This window comes from Pelobates fuscus, chromosome 13 (genome assembly GCF_036172605.1).
Source record: "Pelobates fuscus isolate aPelFus1 chromosome 13, aPelFus1.pri, whole genome shotgun sequence".
NCBI classification, from domain to species: domain Eukaryota; kingdom Metazoa; phylum Chordata; class Amphibia; order Anura; family Pelobatidae; genus Pelobates; species Pelobates fuscus.
In genome coordinates, this window is record NC_086329.1 from 894,755 (window position 1) to 911,865 (window position 17,111).

Sequence of the window (17,111 nt, forward strand, 5' to 3'; positions counted from 1 at the left end):
TTTATAACATATATGTATAATATGTAACAATTTATAATATATGTAACAATGTATAATGTATGTGTAACAGTGTATAATATTAGTGTAACAATGTATAATGTATGTGTAACAGTGTATAATATAAGTTTAACAATTTCTAACATATATGTATATGTAACAATTTATAATATATGTAACAATGCATAATGTATGTGTAACAGTGTATAATATTAGTGTAACAATCTATAATGTATGTGTAACAGTGTATAATATAAGTTTAACAATTTTTAACATATATGTATAATATGTAACAATTTATAATATATGTAACAATGTATAATGTGTGTGTAACAGTGTATAATATAAGTGTAACAATGTATAATGTATGTGTAACAGTGTATAATATTAGTGTAACAGTGTATAATATGTAACAATGTATATTGTATGTGCAACAGTGTATAAGTGTAACAATGTATAATGTATGTGTAACAGTGTATAATATTAGTGTAACAATGTATAATGCATGTGTAACAGGTTATAATATAAGTGTAACAATGTATAATATATGTGTAACAGTGTATAATATAAGTGTAACAATTTATAAGATATATGCATAATATGTAACAATTTATAATATATGTAACAATGTATTAAGTGTGTAACAGTGTATAATATAAGTGCAACCGTGTATAATATGTAACAGTGTATAATATAAGTGTAACAATGTATAATGTATGTGTAACAGTGTATAATATAAGTGTAACAATGTATAATGTATGTGTAACAGTGTATAATATTAGTGTAACAGTGTATAATATAAGTGTAACAATGTATAATGTATGTGTAACAGTGTATAATATAAGTGTAATAATGTATAATGTATGTGTAACAGTGTATAATATAAGTGTAACCGTGTATAATATGTAACAGTGTATAATATAAGTGTAACAATGTATAATGTATGTGTAACAGTGTATAATATAAGTGTAACAATGTATAATGTATGTGTAACAGTGTATAATATAAGTGTAACAGTGTATAATATGTAACAGTGTATAATATAAGTGTAACAATGTATAATGCATGTGTAACAGTGTATAATATAAGTGTAACAGTGTATAATATGTAACAATTTATAATATATGTAACAATGTATAATGCATGTGTAACAGTGTATAATATAAGTGTAACAATGTATAATGTATGTGTAACAGTGTATAATATAAGTGTAATAATGTATGTGTAACAGTGTATAATATTAGTGTAACAGTGTATAATATTAGTGTAACAGTGTATAATATGTAACAATTTATAATATATGTAATAATGTATAATGCATGTGTAACAGTGTATAATATAGAAACATAGAAACATAGAGTATAATATGTAACAGTGTATAATATTAGTGTAACAGTGTATAATATAAGTGTAACAGTGTATAATATGTAACAATTTATAATATATGTAATAATGTATAATGTATGTGTAACAGTGTATAATATTAGTGTAACAGTGTATAATATAAGTGTAACAGTGTATAATAAGTAACAATTTATAATATATGTAATAATGTATAATGTATGTGTAACAGTGTATAATATTAGTGTAACAGTGTATAATATAAGTGTAACAGTGTATAATATGTAACAATTTATAATATATGTAACAATGTATAATGTATGTGTAACAGTGTATAATATAGAAACATAGAAACATAGAGTATAATATGTAACAGTGTATAATATTAGTGTAACAGTGTATAATATAAGTGTAACAGTGTATAATATGTAACAATTTATAATATATGTAATAATGTATAATGCATGTGTAACAGTGTATAATATAAGTGTAACAGTGTATAATATGTAACAATTTATAATATATGTAATAATGTATAATGCATGTGTAACAGTGTATAATATAAGTGTAACCGTGTATAATATGTAACAGTGTATAATATGTAACAATGTATAATATAAGTGTAACAATGTATAATAAATGTGTTACAGTTTCTGCTCTCCTCTCTATGAATGCTGTGAATGTCCTTGCTCCCTGTTTAATGGTTAATGTGGTTTATTTGGCTGGATTTCATGTTATCCCAGGTGTTTACATTATTCCATTATCATTTAGATGAGAGCTTTGAGCTGGGTCTGTGAGGGGGGTGGGGGAGGCCGAACCGTGGGCGGGGAGATCCAGCTGATTGACAAGTTCTATAAGCCCACGTGACCTGCAGGGGGGCTGGGATAAAGCAGACTGTCTGGCTGGGGGCTCATTATATTCAAATAGTCATTTCAGGAGCCACTTCCATAGTGTCAGCCTGCACTCCGGAGCCTGGGCGTTTCAAGCACTCTGTCCAGGACTGGCCCTCAACAATCATGGACTGTTTTTCTTTGCTCTGTTTTCTGTCAGTGAGTAACTTTTCTTGATACTTTGTTTCCTCGCTTACTCTGCCCTAGCTCTGCAGTAACTGGCATCACCCAGGGTCACCCCCCAGCTGGCATCACCCAGGGACACCCACCAGTTGGCATCACCCAGGGTCACCTCCCAGCTGGCACCAGCCAGGGTCCCCCACAGCTGGCATCACCCTGGGTCCCCCCAGCTGGCATCACCCAGGGTCACCCACCAGTTGGCATGACCCAGGGCCCCCCCAGCTGGCACCAGCCAGGGTCCCCCACAGCTGGCATCACCCAGGGTACCCCGGCTGACATCATCCAGGTTCCCTCCCCCCTCCCCCCCCCCTGGTTGGCATCTCCCAGGGTCCCCAGTGTTATGGACTCTTCATTTCAGGATACTGTTGGGTGCCGGTGGCAGGCTCTGTGTGTGTGCTAGTGGCAGGATGTATATGGGTGAGGGTGGCAAGCTCTGTGTGGGTATTGGTGGTAGGATGTATATGGGTGAGGGTGGCAGGATGACTGTGGGTGAGGGTTGCTGGGTCTCTGTGTGGGTGTTGGTGGCAGGATGTATATGGATGAGGGTGGCAGGCTCTGTGTGGGTGCCAGGATGTATATGGGTGAGGGTGGCAGGCTCTGTGTGGGTGCAAGGATGTATATGGATGAGGGTGGCAGGCTCTGTGTGGGTGCCAGTGGCAGGATGTATATGGGTGAGGGTGGCAGGTGCTGTGTGGGTGCCAGTGGCAGGATGTATGTGGGTTAGGGTGGCAGGTGCTGTGTGGGTGCCAGTGGCAGGATGTATATGGGTGAGGGTGGCAGGCACTGTGTGGGTGCCAGTGGCAGGATGTATATGGGTGAGGGTGGCAGGATGTATGTTGGTGAAGGTGGCTGGGTCTCTGTGTGGGTGCCAGTGGCAGGATGTATGTGAGTGAGGGTGGCTGGGTCTCTGTGTGGGTGCTAGTGGCAGGATGCATATAGGAGAGGATGGCAGGCTCTGTGTGGGTGCCAGTGTTGGGATGTATATGGGTGCTTGGGATGTTTAATTAGGGTCTGGCTGAGCAGTTTTCCATCCCTGATTATAACTCCACTGACTGTTAGTTTGAGATCAGCTTTAGGAAAGCCTGCCAGCAAGTCTCTGGATATATCTCTCAGAGGCTTGGTTATTGCCCTGGGAGGCAGGCTGTGTTTATTGCCCTGGGAGGCAGTCTGCGGGCTGTGTTTATTGCCCTGGGAGGCAGTCTGCGGGCTGTGTTTATTGCCCTGGGAGGCAGTCTGCGGGCTGTGTTTATTGCCCTGGGAGGCAGGCTGCCGGCTGTGTTTATTGCCCTGGGAGGCAGTCTGCGGGCTGTGTTTATTGCACTGGGAGGCAGTCTGCGGGCTGTGTTTTTTGCCCTGGGAGGCAGTCTGCGGGCTGTGTTTATTGCCCTGGGAGGCAGTCTGCGGGCTGTGTTTATTGCCCTGGGAGGCAGTCTGCGGGCTGTGTTTATTGCCCTGGGAGGCAGTCTGCGGGCTGTGTTTATTGCCCTGGGAGGCAGTCTGCGGGCTGTGTTTATTGCCCTGGGAGGCAGTCTGCGGGCTGTGTTTATTGCCCTGGGAGGCAGTCTGCGGGCTGTGTTTATTGCCCTGGGAGGCAGGCTGCGGGCTGTGTTTATTGCCCTGGGAGGCAGGCTGCGGGCTGTGTTTATTGCCCTGGGAGGCAGGCTGCGGGCTGTGTTTATTGCCCTGGGAGGCAGTCTGCGGGCTGTGTTTATTGCCCTGGGAGGCAGTCTGCGGGCTGTGTTTATTGCCCTGGGAGGCAGTCTGCGGGCTGTGTTTATTGCACTGGGAGGCAGTCTGCGGGCTGTGTTTATTGCCCTGGGAGGCAGTCTGCGGGCTGTGTTTATTGCCCTGGGAGGCAGTCTGCGGGCTGTGTTTATTGCCCTGGGAGGCAGTCTGCGGGCTGTGTTTATTGCCCTGGGAGGCAGTCTGCGGGCTGTGTTTATTGCCCTGGGAGGCAGTCTGCGGGCTGTGTTTATTGCCCTGGGAGGCAGGCTGCGGGCTGTGTTTATTGCCCTGGGAGGCAGGCTGCGGGCTGTGTTTATTGCCCTGGGAGGCAGGCTGCGGGCTGTGTTTATTGCCCTGGGAGGCAGGCTGCGGGCTGTGTTTATTGCCCTGGGAGGCAGGCTGCGGGCTGTGTTTATTGCCCTGGGAGGCAGGCTGCGGGCTGTGTTTATTGCCCTGGGAGGCAGGCTGCGGGCTGTGTTTATTGCCCTGGGAGGCAGGCTGCGGGCTGTGTTTATTGCCCTGGGAGGCAGGCTGCCGGCTGTGTTTGGTGCCCTGGGAGGCAGGTTGCGGGCTGTGTTTATTGCCCTGGGAGGCAGGCTGCCGGCTGTGTTTATTGCCCTGGGAGGCAGGCTGCCGGCTGTGTTTATTGCCCTGGGAGGCAGGCTGCCGGCTGTGTTTATTGCCCTGGGAGGCAGGCTGCCGGCTGTGTTTATTGCCCTGGGAGGCAGGCTGCCGGCTGTGTTTATTGCCCTGGGAGGCAGGCTGCCGGCTGTGTTTAGTGCCCTGGGAGGCAGGCTGCCGGCTGTGTTTAGTGCCCTGGGAGGCAGGCTGCCGGCTGTGTTTAGTGCCCTGGGAGGCAGGCTGCCGGCTGTGTTTAGTGCCCTGGGAGACAAGTTATACTGTTGCTCCTGGGTCCAGCTGGTTACCACTGGCAGACAGATGCATAGTTACCTATAATCCTTTCTGTTTGAATAATCCATGAAGAGTTTTATTAACTGAAATGCAGTGCAATCCCTGGTTTATCAGCATATTGCACAGGCAGTGACAATGCAGTGCTGTTTTCAAGCATAATAGTTACAGTGCTTGGCAGTCACTGGGAGTGTAGTTTGCAGGTATCACTGGCTGGCAAAGTAAGATTGCTTTGCACTGTGCACACTCCCTGTGCAGGTTAGCAGTGGCTGGGCTGGCAGTGAGGAGGCAGTGGCTGGGCCGATGGGTTTGAAGTAAGGTAGCAGTGGCTGGGCTGGCTGGCTGGCAGTGAGGTAGCAGTTGCTGGGCTGGCTGGCAGTGAGGTCGTAGTGGGTGGCAGGCTAGCAGTAAGCAGTACATGGTCCTAGGGCTAGGAGATAATTGAAAAGATAGTCCCAGAGACAGGCAGATTAACAGGATGGAGACTCTTTGATAATAAGCTATTAGCACCTCCGGGAGTGGCTGGGTACAGCCAGTCCTGCATTGTACCTCTGTCACTCACTGCTTGTCTGTATTGTTTTCTACCCTGCAGAGACACCATGATTGCTGGTAACCCAATGCTGATGGTCCTTTTACTATGCCATGTCCTGCTGGGAGGTGCTGAGCATGCCAGCTTGATCCCGGGCACCGGGAGGAAGAAAGTGGCACAGAGTGAGAGCCAGGCAGGGGGGAGTCGCTCCGGGCAGAGCTCTGGGCATAGCAATGAACTCCTGCGGGACTTCGAGGCCACTCTTCTACAAATGTTTGGGCTCCGCAAGCGGCCACAGCCAAGCCATGAAGTACCAGTCCCTGAATACATGCTGGACCTGTACCGGCTGCAGTCTGCAGAGCGAGAGGAAGATCTGTGGGGGATCAGTCTGGAGTACCCAGAAAGACCCACCAGCCGGGCCAACACCGTGAGAAGCTTCCATCACGAGGGTAAGTGCCAGCTCCTACTTAAAATGTACACCCCAAACTCTACATCCAACATCTCAAAAAATGCACCCCAACCTCTGCATCGAAATCCCCAAAACATGCACCCTGGCCTCTACACCTAGCTCCCCAAAAACATTTACCCCGGCCTCTACACCCAGTTCCCAACAATATACTCCCAGACCTCTACGCCCAGCTCCCAAAAATATATGCTCCAACTTCTATGCCCAGCTCCCCAAAATATAAACTCAGCTTAACACCCTATAATTTACATTGAGCTCTGTCCAAAACACTTGGCTTCCTAGCACTCATGACGTAGGTCCTCAATAGATACACTACGCTCCTCAATAATCACGACAGACAGAGCTCCCTCACATTTACATTTTCCCAAGGATGAATTGTCCCATTTCCCCAGGTCAACCTCAGAGTGAAAAGTTGTAAATTTTCACCTTTCACATCTACTGTCTTCTCATTACAGAGGTCCCCCAACATCTTACAGTCATAATGGGGGCTTACAGAATACAATAATCCTTACCCCCCCTAACCAGTATATAGGGGGTACATAACAGTGACACTTATGCCACTTAGTGGGTCTGGAGAACCATAATAAACCAGGTGCTCTACGCTTTTCATACCCCAAGATGGCATTGTTTGTGACAAATGACTGTCCAGGTTTATCGGGAATAGAATACATAAATCCTGGACTGTAGCTTGGTCGTGAAGACTGCTCTGACAAGCAATGTTCTAATACATGCCGTTCCGTATCTTGCCTGGTTCATGAGACCGTACATCGTGTTAGGGTGATGCTCGAGTTCATGTAGTTTAACCCCTTAAGGACACATGACGTGTGTGTGACACGTCATTATTCCATTTTATTCCAGAAGTTTGGTCCTTAAGGGGTTAAATGGCAGTAACGAGATGTACGTGTTCCAGTCATTCCTGCTTGGGAATATAACTCCCATTCATCTCAGGCACAGCATATATGTGGTTAGGCTCCAGGCTGTATGGATGCTTATTACAGATCGGATGTCATTCTAGAGGCAGATTATATCATGGATAGAATGATTTGTAAGATTGTTCAGCCATCCGCCTTCATACAATGTACTGTCACCTACATAGTCCGTGTCTGAGCCCCCATGCCAACCCCCTTTACTCTCTGTATCACCCTCTCACATTGTGTGTTCATTGAATTCTCAGGATATGCCATAACCCTTTATAATGACTGTGAACTCTCCCGAGACATTCTTTAATCTCAATTTCTAACGCCAGTATCAGGATTTGCACTGGTTGTGTTAGACAGGATCTGCAACTTTCTAATAAGACTAACTGCATTGTGTGTGTGTGTGTGTGTACACAAAGCAAGAACTTTACTTTACAATACAAAAGCTAATTGGTTTCCTGATGACACTAATGCTGTAAATGCTGTTTAGCCTCCAGATCTTGAATTGCTTTAGAAGGGTGTTCACCTCTAGATGCAAATGGTTGTTTTAAGTCAATATTTATCTCTTAGATTTATGGCCAGAGCTTAGCAGTGCGGAGCTCGTGTAGAACGGACAGCAATGCTGTGTAAGGCACCCCAGACATGCCTTTAATGTGTTCAAAATCTCAGATCGGCTTCCTCTCCATGGAAATAAAAACAACCAACGTAAAACCCACAGACATGGTTGTTGGTATTGTTGTATCTGTACACTATGGGAGTGAATCTCATTTTCTTGATATTTTGTAACCTTTTTGTTTGGTGAAGGCAGTTTAAGATTAACGTATTTGGTTTCTTTATTAAGCAGCGAATTGTAATGTGACTGAAGCGGGGTTGGAGATCTTTTTTCAAATTGCTTATTTTGGCCAAAGTTTCTCAATTTCAGTGTTTGTTGGCCTTGTTTCCTTGATACACCCCAACCCAGTGAGATAGAGTGTCTGCTGTGACGAGGAGAATAATGAAAAAGATTTGCCATGGCTTGCTGCCTGTTTTAATAAGGGAAAGTGTTGATTGGCCTTGTACGAGATTAATAGAGAAATGACCCAGCAGTGTCCCTTTAAATGTCTTCTTTTCCTCATCTTGAAATGTTGTGGAAATCAAATCCCACCTCAACTTCCAGAATGCGGCGCCTGCGAGATATGGGTGAGCGCACAGTGTGTAATGGGTTAAGCGTTCTGTTTTTTTTTTGTTTGTTTTTTATTACTCTGGAACACAAATGATATTTATATTTATATAGGTTTATTGTGAACTTTGTATGGACTGTTTTATGAGTTTCCCCTTGATCAGAGGAAAAGGGCTAGCTTTTTTTATTTTCCACTAATTTTATAAATTAAAGAACACTTGGTGTATGTAACGTTACAGCTGTGTGTTTGTAAAGGTTTGTTCAATAGAGCCCGGTAATCTGATCCAAAAGTTTCCTCGCGGATGTTGCTTTTCCAAAGTAAATCTGAGTTATTAATCCACAGCATCGTTATTGAACTGGAATTTTTTTTCTTAGCTCTGTGACATGATCAAGAAGGCATGGCTGTATGTTTTCAAATGGCTACATATCCTCAGCAATACATTTCTAAAAAGAAAATGATGTGTGTGAGCCCTTCTGCTGCTCTTATACCGCTGCCAAGCTGAGGTTGAAATTATCGGTAGGCTTCTCAGCCTAAACATTAGACCATTCCAGAACACAGTCACTGCCGTAAAGTCTATGTCTGTTTCATTCGTGAAGATACATTGAGATATAGATTGTTCAATCTCATAACACATATTGACTTTTATTCTTTCTCCCCTTTTTGTTATAGAAATTTTGGAGAAGATAACCGGGACGGCAGAAAATGCAAGTGTCCGATTTTATTTCAACCTCAGCAGCATTCCTGAAAATGAGGTGATTTCATCTGCTGAGCTGAGACTGTATAGGGAGCAGATCGAACATAGTCTACCGTGGGAAGAAGGCTTCCACCGGATAAATGTATATGAAGTCATGAAACCTCATGCAGTAAATGGACAAATGGTTACTAGGCTGTTGGACACACGGCTAATCCATCATAATGAGACACAGTGGGAAAGTTTTGATGTGAGCCCTGCCATCATGAGATGGATTCATGATAAGCAGATAAACCATGGGCTTGCCATTGAGGTGATTCACCTCAACTACACAAAAACTTATCAGGGGAAACATGTCCGGATTAGCCGATCATTATTACCTCATGAGGATGCAGACTGGTTACAGATCAGGCCACTTTTAATCACTTTTAGCCATGACGGCAGGGGACATGCACTGACCAGGAGGTCAAAAAGAAGTCCAAAACCACAGCGAGTCCGGAAAAGAAACAAAAATTGCCGGAGACATTCTCTCTATGTGGATTTCAGTGACGTTGGCTGGAATGATTGGATAGTGGCTCCACCTGGGTACCAGGCTTTTTACTGCCACGGGGATTGTCCATTTCCATTGGCTGACCACCTGAACTCAACCAATCACGCTATTGTACAAACGTTGGTCAACTCTGTAAACTCTAGCATTCCCAAAGCATGCTGCGTTCCCACAGAACTCAGCGCCATTTCTATGCTATATTTGGATGAATATGACAAAGTAGTTCTTAAAAACTATCAGGAGATGGTGGTAGAGGGATGTGGATGCCGTTAAATCGGAAAATGAAACTTAAATCCATTTGCTTGCTGTGGGCGGGACTTCCTTTAAACTGAACATTCACCTTGACCTTATTTATGACTTTTATGTGAAAATGTTTTGACAATATGATCATATATTTTGACAAAATATATTTATAACTACATATTAAAAAGAAAACAAAATAAAATAATTCCTTATTTTAAACATAAGCTACTTATTTGTACAATATGTTTATAAGTGTACATTAGGATGACTATGGATTTATGTGGAAATAGAGTATTTTTTTCTATAAATTGCTTTTTAATAGTATTTTATATTTATTAGCTACTTGGCTTTTTTTTGTTTGTTTGTTTGTTTTTCCTTCAATGAATGTAAATGAGACTAAGAGTTATTGCTGTGTCAATCTCCCAGTGTTGCGCTCCAGGGTTTAAACCACTTGACTTGCGAACCTGTATGCTCAATGCTGTTGTTATTAGTCCTTGTTTTTTATGTTTGTTTTCTTATTCATTTAAAAAGAGTCTCCTAACCTCGCAAAGTGTTATGCAAATGCCAAGCAGGTATTACCTCCCAAATAACCTCATATAGTATTTAAGTTCAAAGCTCTGAATGGCTACCCCCCTCCCCCCCCCCCCCCCCCAAAGGTTAAGTAAAGACAGTTTTGTGGAAAACAAACACATTTTTTAAAACTTCAAAGGTTTGCCAACGCTTTTGAACATTAAAACACACAAGAAGTGACAACGAATGTATTTAAACATGACATCTGCTCATTTTTTTTTTTTTTGTTTTGTTTTTTTACAGTAAAAAAACATATCTTCAAATAAATCCTGCCAGTTTTTTGTTTTTCAGAATCAGGTTTATTTATTTTATTTTTTGTAAGTGTTTTCTATGAATTCATTTTTAGGTTGTGCGGTCTTTGTGGTAATGATGACAATTTCTCGCATTTTTGGGCTCTTTTGTGTCACTGCTGAAAAGCATTTTGAAGGAGAATTATAACTTTTTTTTTTTTTAAACTCCATGATCTTGGTTAAAACCCATGAAAGCTTAAAAACTCGAAACATTTGGCAGAGCCTCTGCTTCCTGTAGAGTGCAGGTGGAGAGAGCAAATCAAGTCCTCCGGGTAGGTCTATAAGCCTCAACATTACTTTTGTGCTTTTATACCCTTCAAAAGGGACTTTTTAATTGTACTAAGCTTAAATAAATTCTTTAAAATACATTGAACATAGTCTTCTGTGGGGACTAATTTGCTTTGTGATTTTTAATTTCCAAGAACCTCCTCTCTCTCTCCTTCCTCCAACCTTTAAATATCTATCTATTGATGTAAATCTCTCCCCTTCTTCTATAACTAAACTTTCATATTAAATTATGACCTGATTTAATGCAAATGTCAGTCTTTTCTCACCAATGTGCGTGAATTTACCAGTAGAAGTGATAAAATGTTAATTATGGCCAAATGGCTGGTCTTCCTGCGTCCAATGTTCTTTTAGTGTCTAATGTGTGTATGTAAATAGAGAATCGTACTGGGTTACACTGGGTTACACTGGGTGAGAGATTAGCACAAGTATGTGATGACCTGTGTACGCATTGCTCCCATTGTCCCATACTTTCCCTTCTTCCTCGTGTTTCTACAAACTCCTTTACTTTTGTTTTCCTAGACTCCACTTACTTTATTTGTATAATCCATGCTAGTATATTTGTAGAAATATTGCATTTAGCAATATTGCAGATAAACTATAATCTCTACCTCTTCTGGTACAGAGTTATTGATTGAACAAACACGTGGATATGTACTTAAAACCCTACCGAGGTGTATGAAAGGACAGACACATGTAGATCCACTGAAAATGTGTACTGCAGATCACCTGTAACTCCTTTCAATATATTTCACAGACTGAATATTACGTAATTTAGTGCTTGTTAGTTATAGAGTAGAGATTCTAGCCATTCTACTCCAATAATGTGGATGTAAAATAATAGATACAATTAGTATCTTCTAATACTCTTTTTTTTTTTTTTTTTTTTTCATATTGGACGAACAGAATTTTAGACTGTAATTATACACACAGCATTTCTTTTCCTGAACAGTATGGTGTTTATACAGGTTGTAGGTATCCCCCTATTATGTGTGTTGCAACCTGTAGCTTGTCTTGGCCAATGACAAGGCTAGTGACGGCCTGTGTGGGTTTAGTGCTCACATTATGCTCTAAGAGAAATCTTGTGGAACGACCCGTACTCTTTTTGATAAGCCTTTTAAGGTTCCTCATAGACATTCTTCTGAATCTCCAGCCCTGCTTAATTGTAATCATTTACTGATTACTGGCTCCGAAAGGCAAGCAATGATTTTGTTTGCTACATACTAATTACTTTTTAAATCCCAATGCAAAAGAGCCCAGCTTTTTCTAGGCTTTAACGGGTATCTTTTTACAAAAGGTCTCTTCATCATGTGACACAATTTTTGCATATATATATAGATAGAGAGAGAGAGAGAGGTTTGAATAAATGTGATACAAATGCAGTTCTATTCTAAGTCAGAGCTACCAGTTTTGGTGAAACGTGCAATCTTAATATTAGGATGGATGTTTCTATGTGTATACATTTCTATCAAACAAAGCTGATAGTCGCCTTATTTTTCTATAATTTAAATAAAATCTATCATTTTCTGTCCTTCAAAAACAAACTATTCCAATAGTGTGATGATGGGCCAGGTATTTCCCACATTGTATTTAACCAAGTTCTCCACCCTTAATCAGTCTCCCCCCAACCAGTGCCACCTCCCCTCCCACTCATTCCTGTCTTTTAAAGGTGAATTCCTTGCCTGGGGCTCTGAGACCTGCTGCCTTGCCTTTGAAGCCTGTATATCAGGCAGATCCATGCTTCACAAAGAAGCAATAAGCAGAGTGGGAGAGTCTGATAGTTGTTTGACAGAGCAATTACGCAGATTTCAACTGATCTGCACAGCTCCGATAAGCCTGACTGCTGAGTTAATTGACTCTTCTCTTAATAGTCCCCAAACTTTTTAACGTGTGCACGGGTGTTTCCAGAAACCAATAATCTGGGAGTGCTGTTAAATGTTCCACTCACACTGCATAAACCAACCATTTATTTACATGATAACACCTGTGGCATTAAGCTATGCCTGCGCTATCACACATTTTCACCAATTTCTCCTATTTATTTATTATTGCAAAGCTCTGATGCTGGGGTAGTCAACCTTTTAATACCTACCGCCCACTTTTGTATTTTTGTTGATGGTAAAATACCTTACCACTAATTTTATACTGCAATTTTTTTTAACTTTTTTTTTTTGAAAGGAGGGTTTTGTTTTGTTTTTCAAATATGTACTTAAATTTATATATTTCCCCCCTTTTTTTCTCCTCTACTTTTGTGTGTGTGTGCGCGCATAGAAGAAAATCTCCCCTGCCGGCCTTGGTCCTTGGCCATCGAGGCCCACTGAGCATTTTCTGCAGAACCCACAACCGTCCCCCTGAAATCCCAAACCGCCCACTAGTGGGCAGTAGGTACCAGGTTGACTACCCCTGTTCTAAAGAAAAATCATACGTCACTTGGGGTCTTCTCTCTGTCATAGTAATAACCTATTAAAGATAAAGGCCATTAAAATGAACCGTACACTAGTACATCATGGTGATAAGTAAACATTTGGACGGTTTGTCATTCTGGATGAATGTGTGCAGGTTTTGGGGAGAGAATCTTTGATTAGAAAATAGTAAATGAGGTTGGCCTGATTATGTTTGTTCTACCCTCACATTTATTAAGTAAAATTAGTGTTTTAAAGGGACATTCGTGGATAGATCTGACCCTTTATGTCTTTTTTAATAAGGAACGTGGTATACCAGAGGCGTACATGTCTTTTCTCAGAAAGCGTGCAAGGGAGTGATCCTGTCGCTTCAATTGTATCTTTCTAGTATAGAAAGGCATCAGCTGAACTTAAGCTCCCACAAGCCTAAGTCATTTTTTAAAGAGGAAAACACTGCAGGTTTGTCCAGTCCGGGCATAATTACTAATTTTAAAATATTCCTTAAAAATCAATACACTGTAGTGTCCCTTTAAGAAATGGAGATGCTCCTAAGTGGGTCTGTCTGTATTAAATGTAGCCGTAGTACAGGGGGTGTGCTACATCTCTGGGGCATTCAGAAAAATACCCCAAATTCCCGTGAGACGTGGTAGCATGCCGAGTGGTTGGCTGGTCATTAGAAAGATTCCACCCCCTTCATGGCGTTGTGGAGCTATGTCTAATGAGTATTTAGAAAGATTAGCAAATTAATATCTAAAAACTCCCAATCCACTTTTCTATCTGTACACCGCCATGAAAACGACTAGAGATATTTAAAGACGCTTGGATGAAAATGTTGTTTTATTTCTGAATGAGTCAATGAATAGGTTGCAGCTGATTCTAGGAAGACATGAAATGCAACATTTGTATTTGGAGTCCTGGTAAAACCTTCGCTATGGATTCATTATGGAGTTGGCATATTTTCTCTAGCCAAGCGTGTGCAGCATTCCAGCCAGCCCAAGTATTTTAAAAGGGTTTTATTCCACAAATATTTGCATTCTACAGCCTGTGTGTACCTGTCATAGAACTGATAACGGTTTGCGTTCTGCTCTCATTCCAAATTTCGTTCAATACTGAAATGTTCACGTTATTAATTGAACTTTACGCATATTTTTTTAACAGCCCAGGAAGATAGTGTCAGATTAGCAGTGAACACACCCAGCATGCAGAAAAGACAAAAAGAGAGTCCTCTGATAATACCAAATTTTACAGTTATTTATTTCAATTTTACATTTCTTGTATAAGGTGGGTAGGGTTTGGGCCTGGTGTCATGGAGATGGGTGCAGTGGGCAGGGATTAGGGAGGTGGGTAGAGGTTGGGTCAGGTTAGGTAAAGTGGGTAGGGTGTCACAGAGATGGGTGCAGTGGGCAGGGATTAGGGAGGTGGGTAGAGGTTGGGTCAGGTTAGGTAAAGTGGGTAGGATGTCACAGAGATGGGTGCAGTGGGCAGGGATTAGGGAGGTGGGTAGAGGTTGGGTCAGGTTAGGTAAAGTGGGTAGGGTGTCACAGAGATGGGTGCAGTGGGCAGGGATTATGGAGGTGGGTAGAGGTTGGGTCAGGTTAGGTAAAGTGGGTAGGGTGTCACAGAGATAGGTGCAGTGGGCAGGGATTATGGAGGTGGGTAGAGGTTGGGTCAGGTTAGGTAAAGTGGTAGGATGTCACAGAGAGGTGCAGTGGGCAGGGATTATGGAGGTGGGTAGAGGTTGGATCAGGTTAGGTAAAGTGGTAGGATGTCATAGAGATAGGTGCAGCGGGCAGAGATTATGGAGGTGGGTAGGGTTTTAGTCAGGTTGAATAGAGTGGGTATGGTGTCACAGAGATGGGTGCAGCGGGCAGAGATTAGGGAGGGATTTAGTCAGGTTGAGTAAAGTGGGTATGGTGTCACAGAGATGGGTGCAGCGGGCAGAGATTAGGGAGGGATTTAGTCAGATTGAGTAAAGTGGGTATGGTGTCACAGAGATGGGTGAGGTGGGCAGGGATTAGGAAGTTGGGTAGAGGTTGAGCCACACATATATGCAGACAGTGGAATTAGAAAAAAATATCCAAAGCCGTTAAATTTCCAGTTAATCTCTTGTGGCAAAATGGAACACATTGATAATTTCCTGACAATTCTCAGTTTAGTGGATAACCCTACTGAGTTAAATGCCTGGTCTTGGACCACACATGTTTAACAATGTGTTTTTTGTGGCCTATACACAATGTGTGCCAGTTACCTGGTGTACTCCTAGTGTATTTCACACCTAAAACGCTATATATACTGCTTGCCGAGGTAACGGAGAGCTGTGAGGTGTGAGATTCAAAGTGAAGCTCATCATTTCACAGACCCTCAGGCTAAAGGTTAAACAAGTTTAAATGGGTGGAAATAGGAGGTAATGAAGCATTGCGTGCATTCTCCCACTCAGTCCTCTATTGACTGAGTTTGTTTTGACAAATGCAGTTAATGATTTGTTTGAACCTTGTGGAGTTTCTCACAAGTGCATTTAGTCTTTTGCTTTTTCTGGGGCAGAGGCCATTCTTCTTCCACCACCCTATGTGCGAGAAAAGTGGAGGGGAGAGTTAACCAGACAGAGGCCTTGCCAATAGCCACTAACACTTCCTCCTCTTCCTGAAGAATGGGACGGTGGGTCAGAGATTATGGAAAATAATAAACAGACTTGGGGATGTCTAATCCCTAATAGTTATGGACACGGTTGCCCTAATCTTCAAACCCACTTTACTGAAATAAAGCAGGGAATTTAAACAAACTTAAAATATCTTCCTACCTTTATGGCAAGGGGTCCCCAAGCCATTACCCAACAACCAAAATCTAGCATTTTCAGACTGGCTACCTTAAAGGATTACTTCAAGCACCATAACCACTTCAATGATGTGTAGTAGTCATGGTGCCTGGAGTCTGTCTGCACATAAGAAGTTTAACCTTCTGTTGATAAAGGTGTAACTCCACCTCTGGTACCGCCATTGGGTGGTCAGCTGAGCCTCTCAGGTCATGAATGGCAATGGCCCCGGCTTCTGCAAATCTTCAGAAGCTAGAAGTGCGTCATTGGACCACCAGGCAGCTCTGAAACCCATCAGCGACTCAGGTAATAGGGCAAACCATTGCAAGATCTAGTGCTTATAATACTTAGAGTAGACCTTTAACTCTAAATGAGGAAATGATTTCCTCTTCTCCACAATCCCGTATTTAATGGCTATCCCCTCAGCGTAAGTTGCCATATTCTGGCCACGTTGGAAGAAAATTCGAATAAATGATTAGTTTAATCTACTCTTTTCAATATTTTTTTTTATGTAAATGTTCACTATCCTCTCACAAAAACTCTTTGTTTAGTGAATAAGCCCCTTCATTTCCTACTTTTTGAAATGAACTTTTACTAAGTGTGACTCTTCTGAGGTGGAACCTTATTTCACTTATTGTTAGATTATATATTGTACTATCTGCTGTGATTTTAAGACAGTGTCAATTACTACGATAACGGTACAGCGAATATTTTTGTGAACTTTGGTTTTGGCTGCCCTAACATAATGGGAGTTGTAGGCACCTGCGGTTCCTGTGGCCGAGGATTAAACCTTGGGTAGTGAACTATTGACTTTGAAAGTCCTGGAGCAACTACAAAATAACAGTTTTGGTACAAACTGATAAATAGCGCTTGGCATGGAGCGCGACTTCCGAGAAGGAATGTGCAAACACAGGTGTACTGTACACTAAGAATTCAATTAGCTCAGACTATTCAAGCTTAAAATCTGTTTTACCAGGGAATCAGGAGTGTCGTCTGCGAGTCCAACTGGATTGAAATGCTTTGTGTGCGAGCTGCCGGATACACGTTCCAGAGCAGTTTGCTTTTTACTTTTTTTGTTTTGTTGTATAGCTTTTCATAAAAATAAAAAAGAGACAACAGAACACACACACTAAAGAATTCTTAGAATGTTATCACATGTT

At 42.0% G+C, this 17,111-nt stretch overlaps 1 protein-coding gene across 1 annotated transcript; it reads left to right on the forward strand.

The window, feature by feature from the left end:
* Positions 1 to 2,276: 2,276 nt before the first annotated feature.
* Positions 2,277 to 10,226, forward strand: BMP4 (bone morphogenetic protein 4). Its single transcript, XM_063440179.1, has 3 exons — positions 2,277 to 2,387; positions 5,635 to 6,020; positions 8,784 to 10,226. The coding sequence occupies exons 2-3, from the start codon at positions 5,642 to 5,644 to the stop codon at positions 9,623 to 9,625; spliced, it is 1,221 nt and encodes a 406-aa protein (XP_063296249.1). The 5' UTR covers positions 2,277 to 2,387; positions 5,635 to 5,641; the 3' UTR covers positions 9,626 to 10,226.
* The last annotated feature ends 6,885 nt before the right edge of the window (positions 10,227 to 17,111 follow it).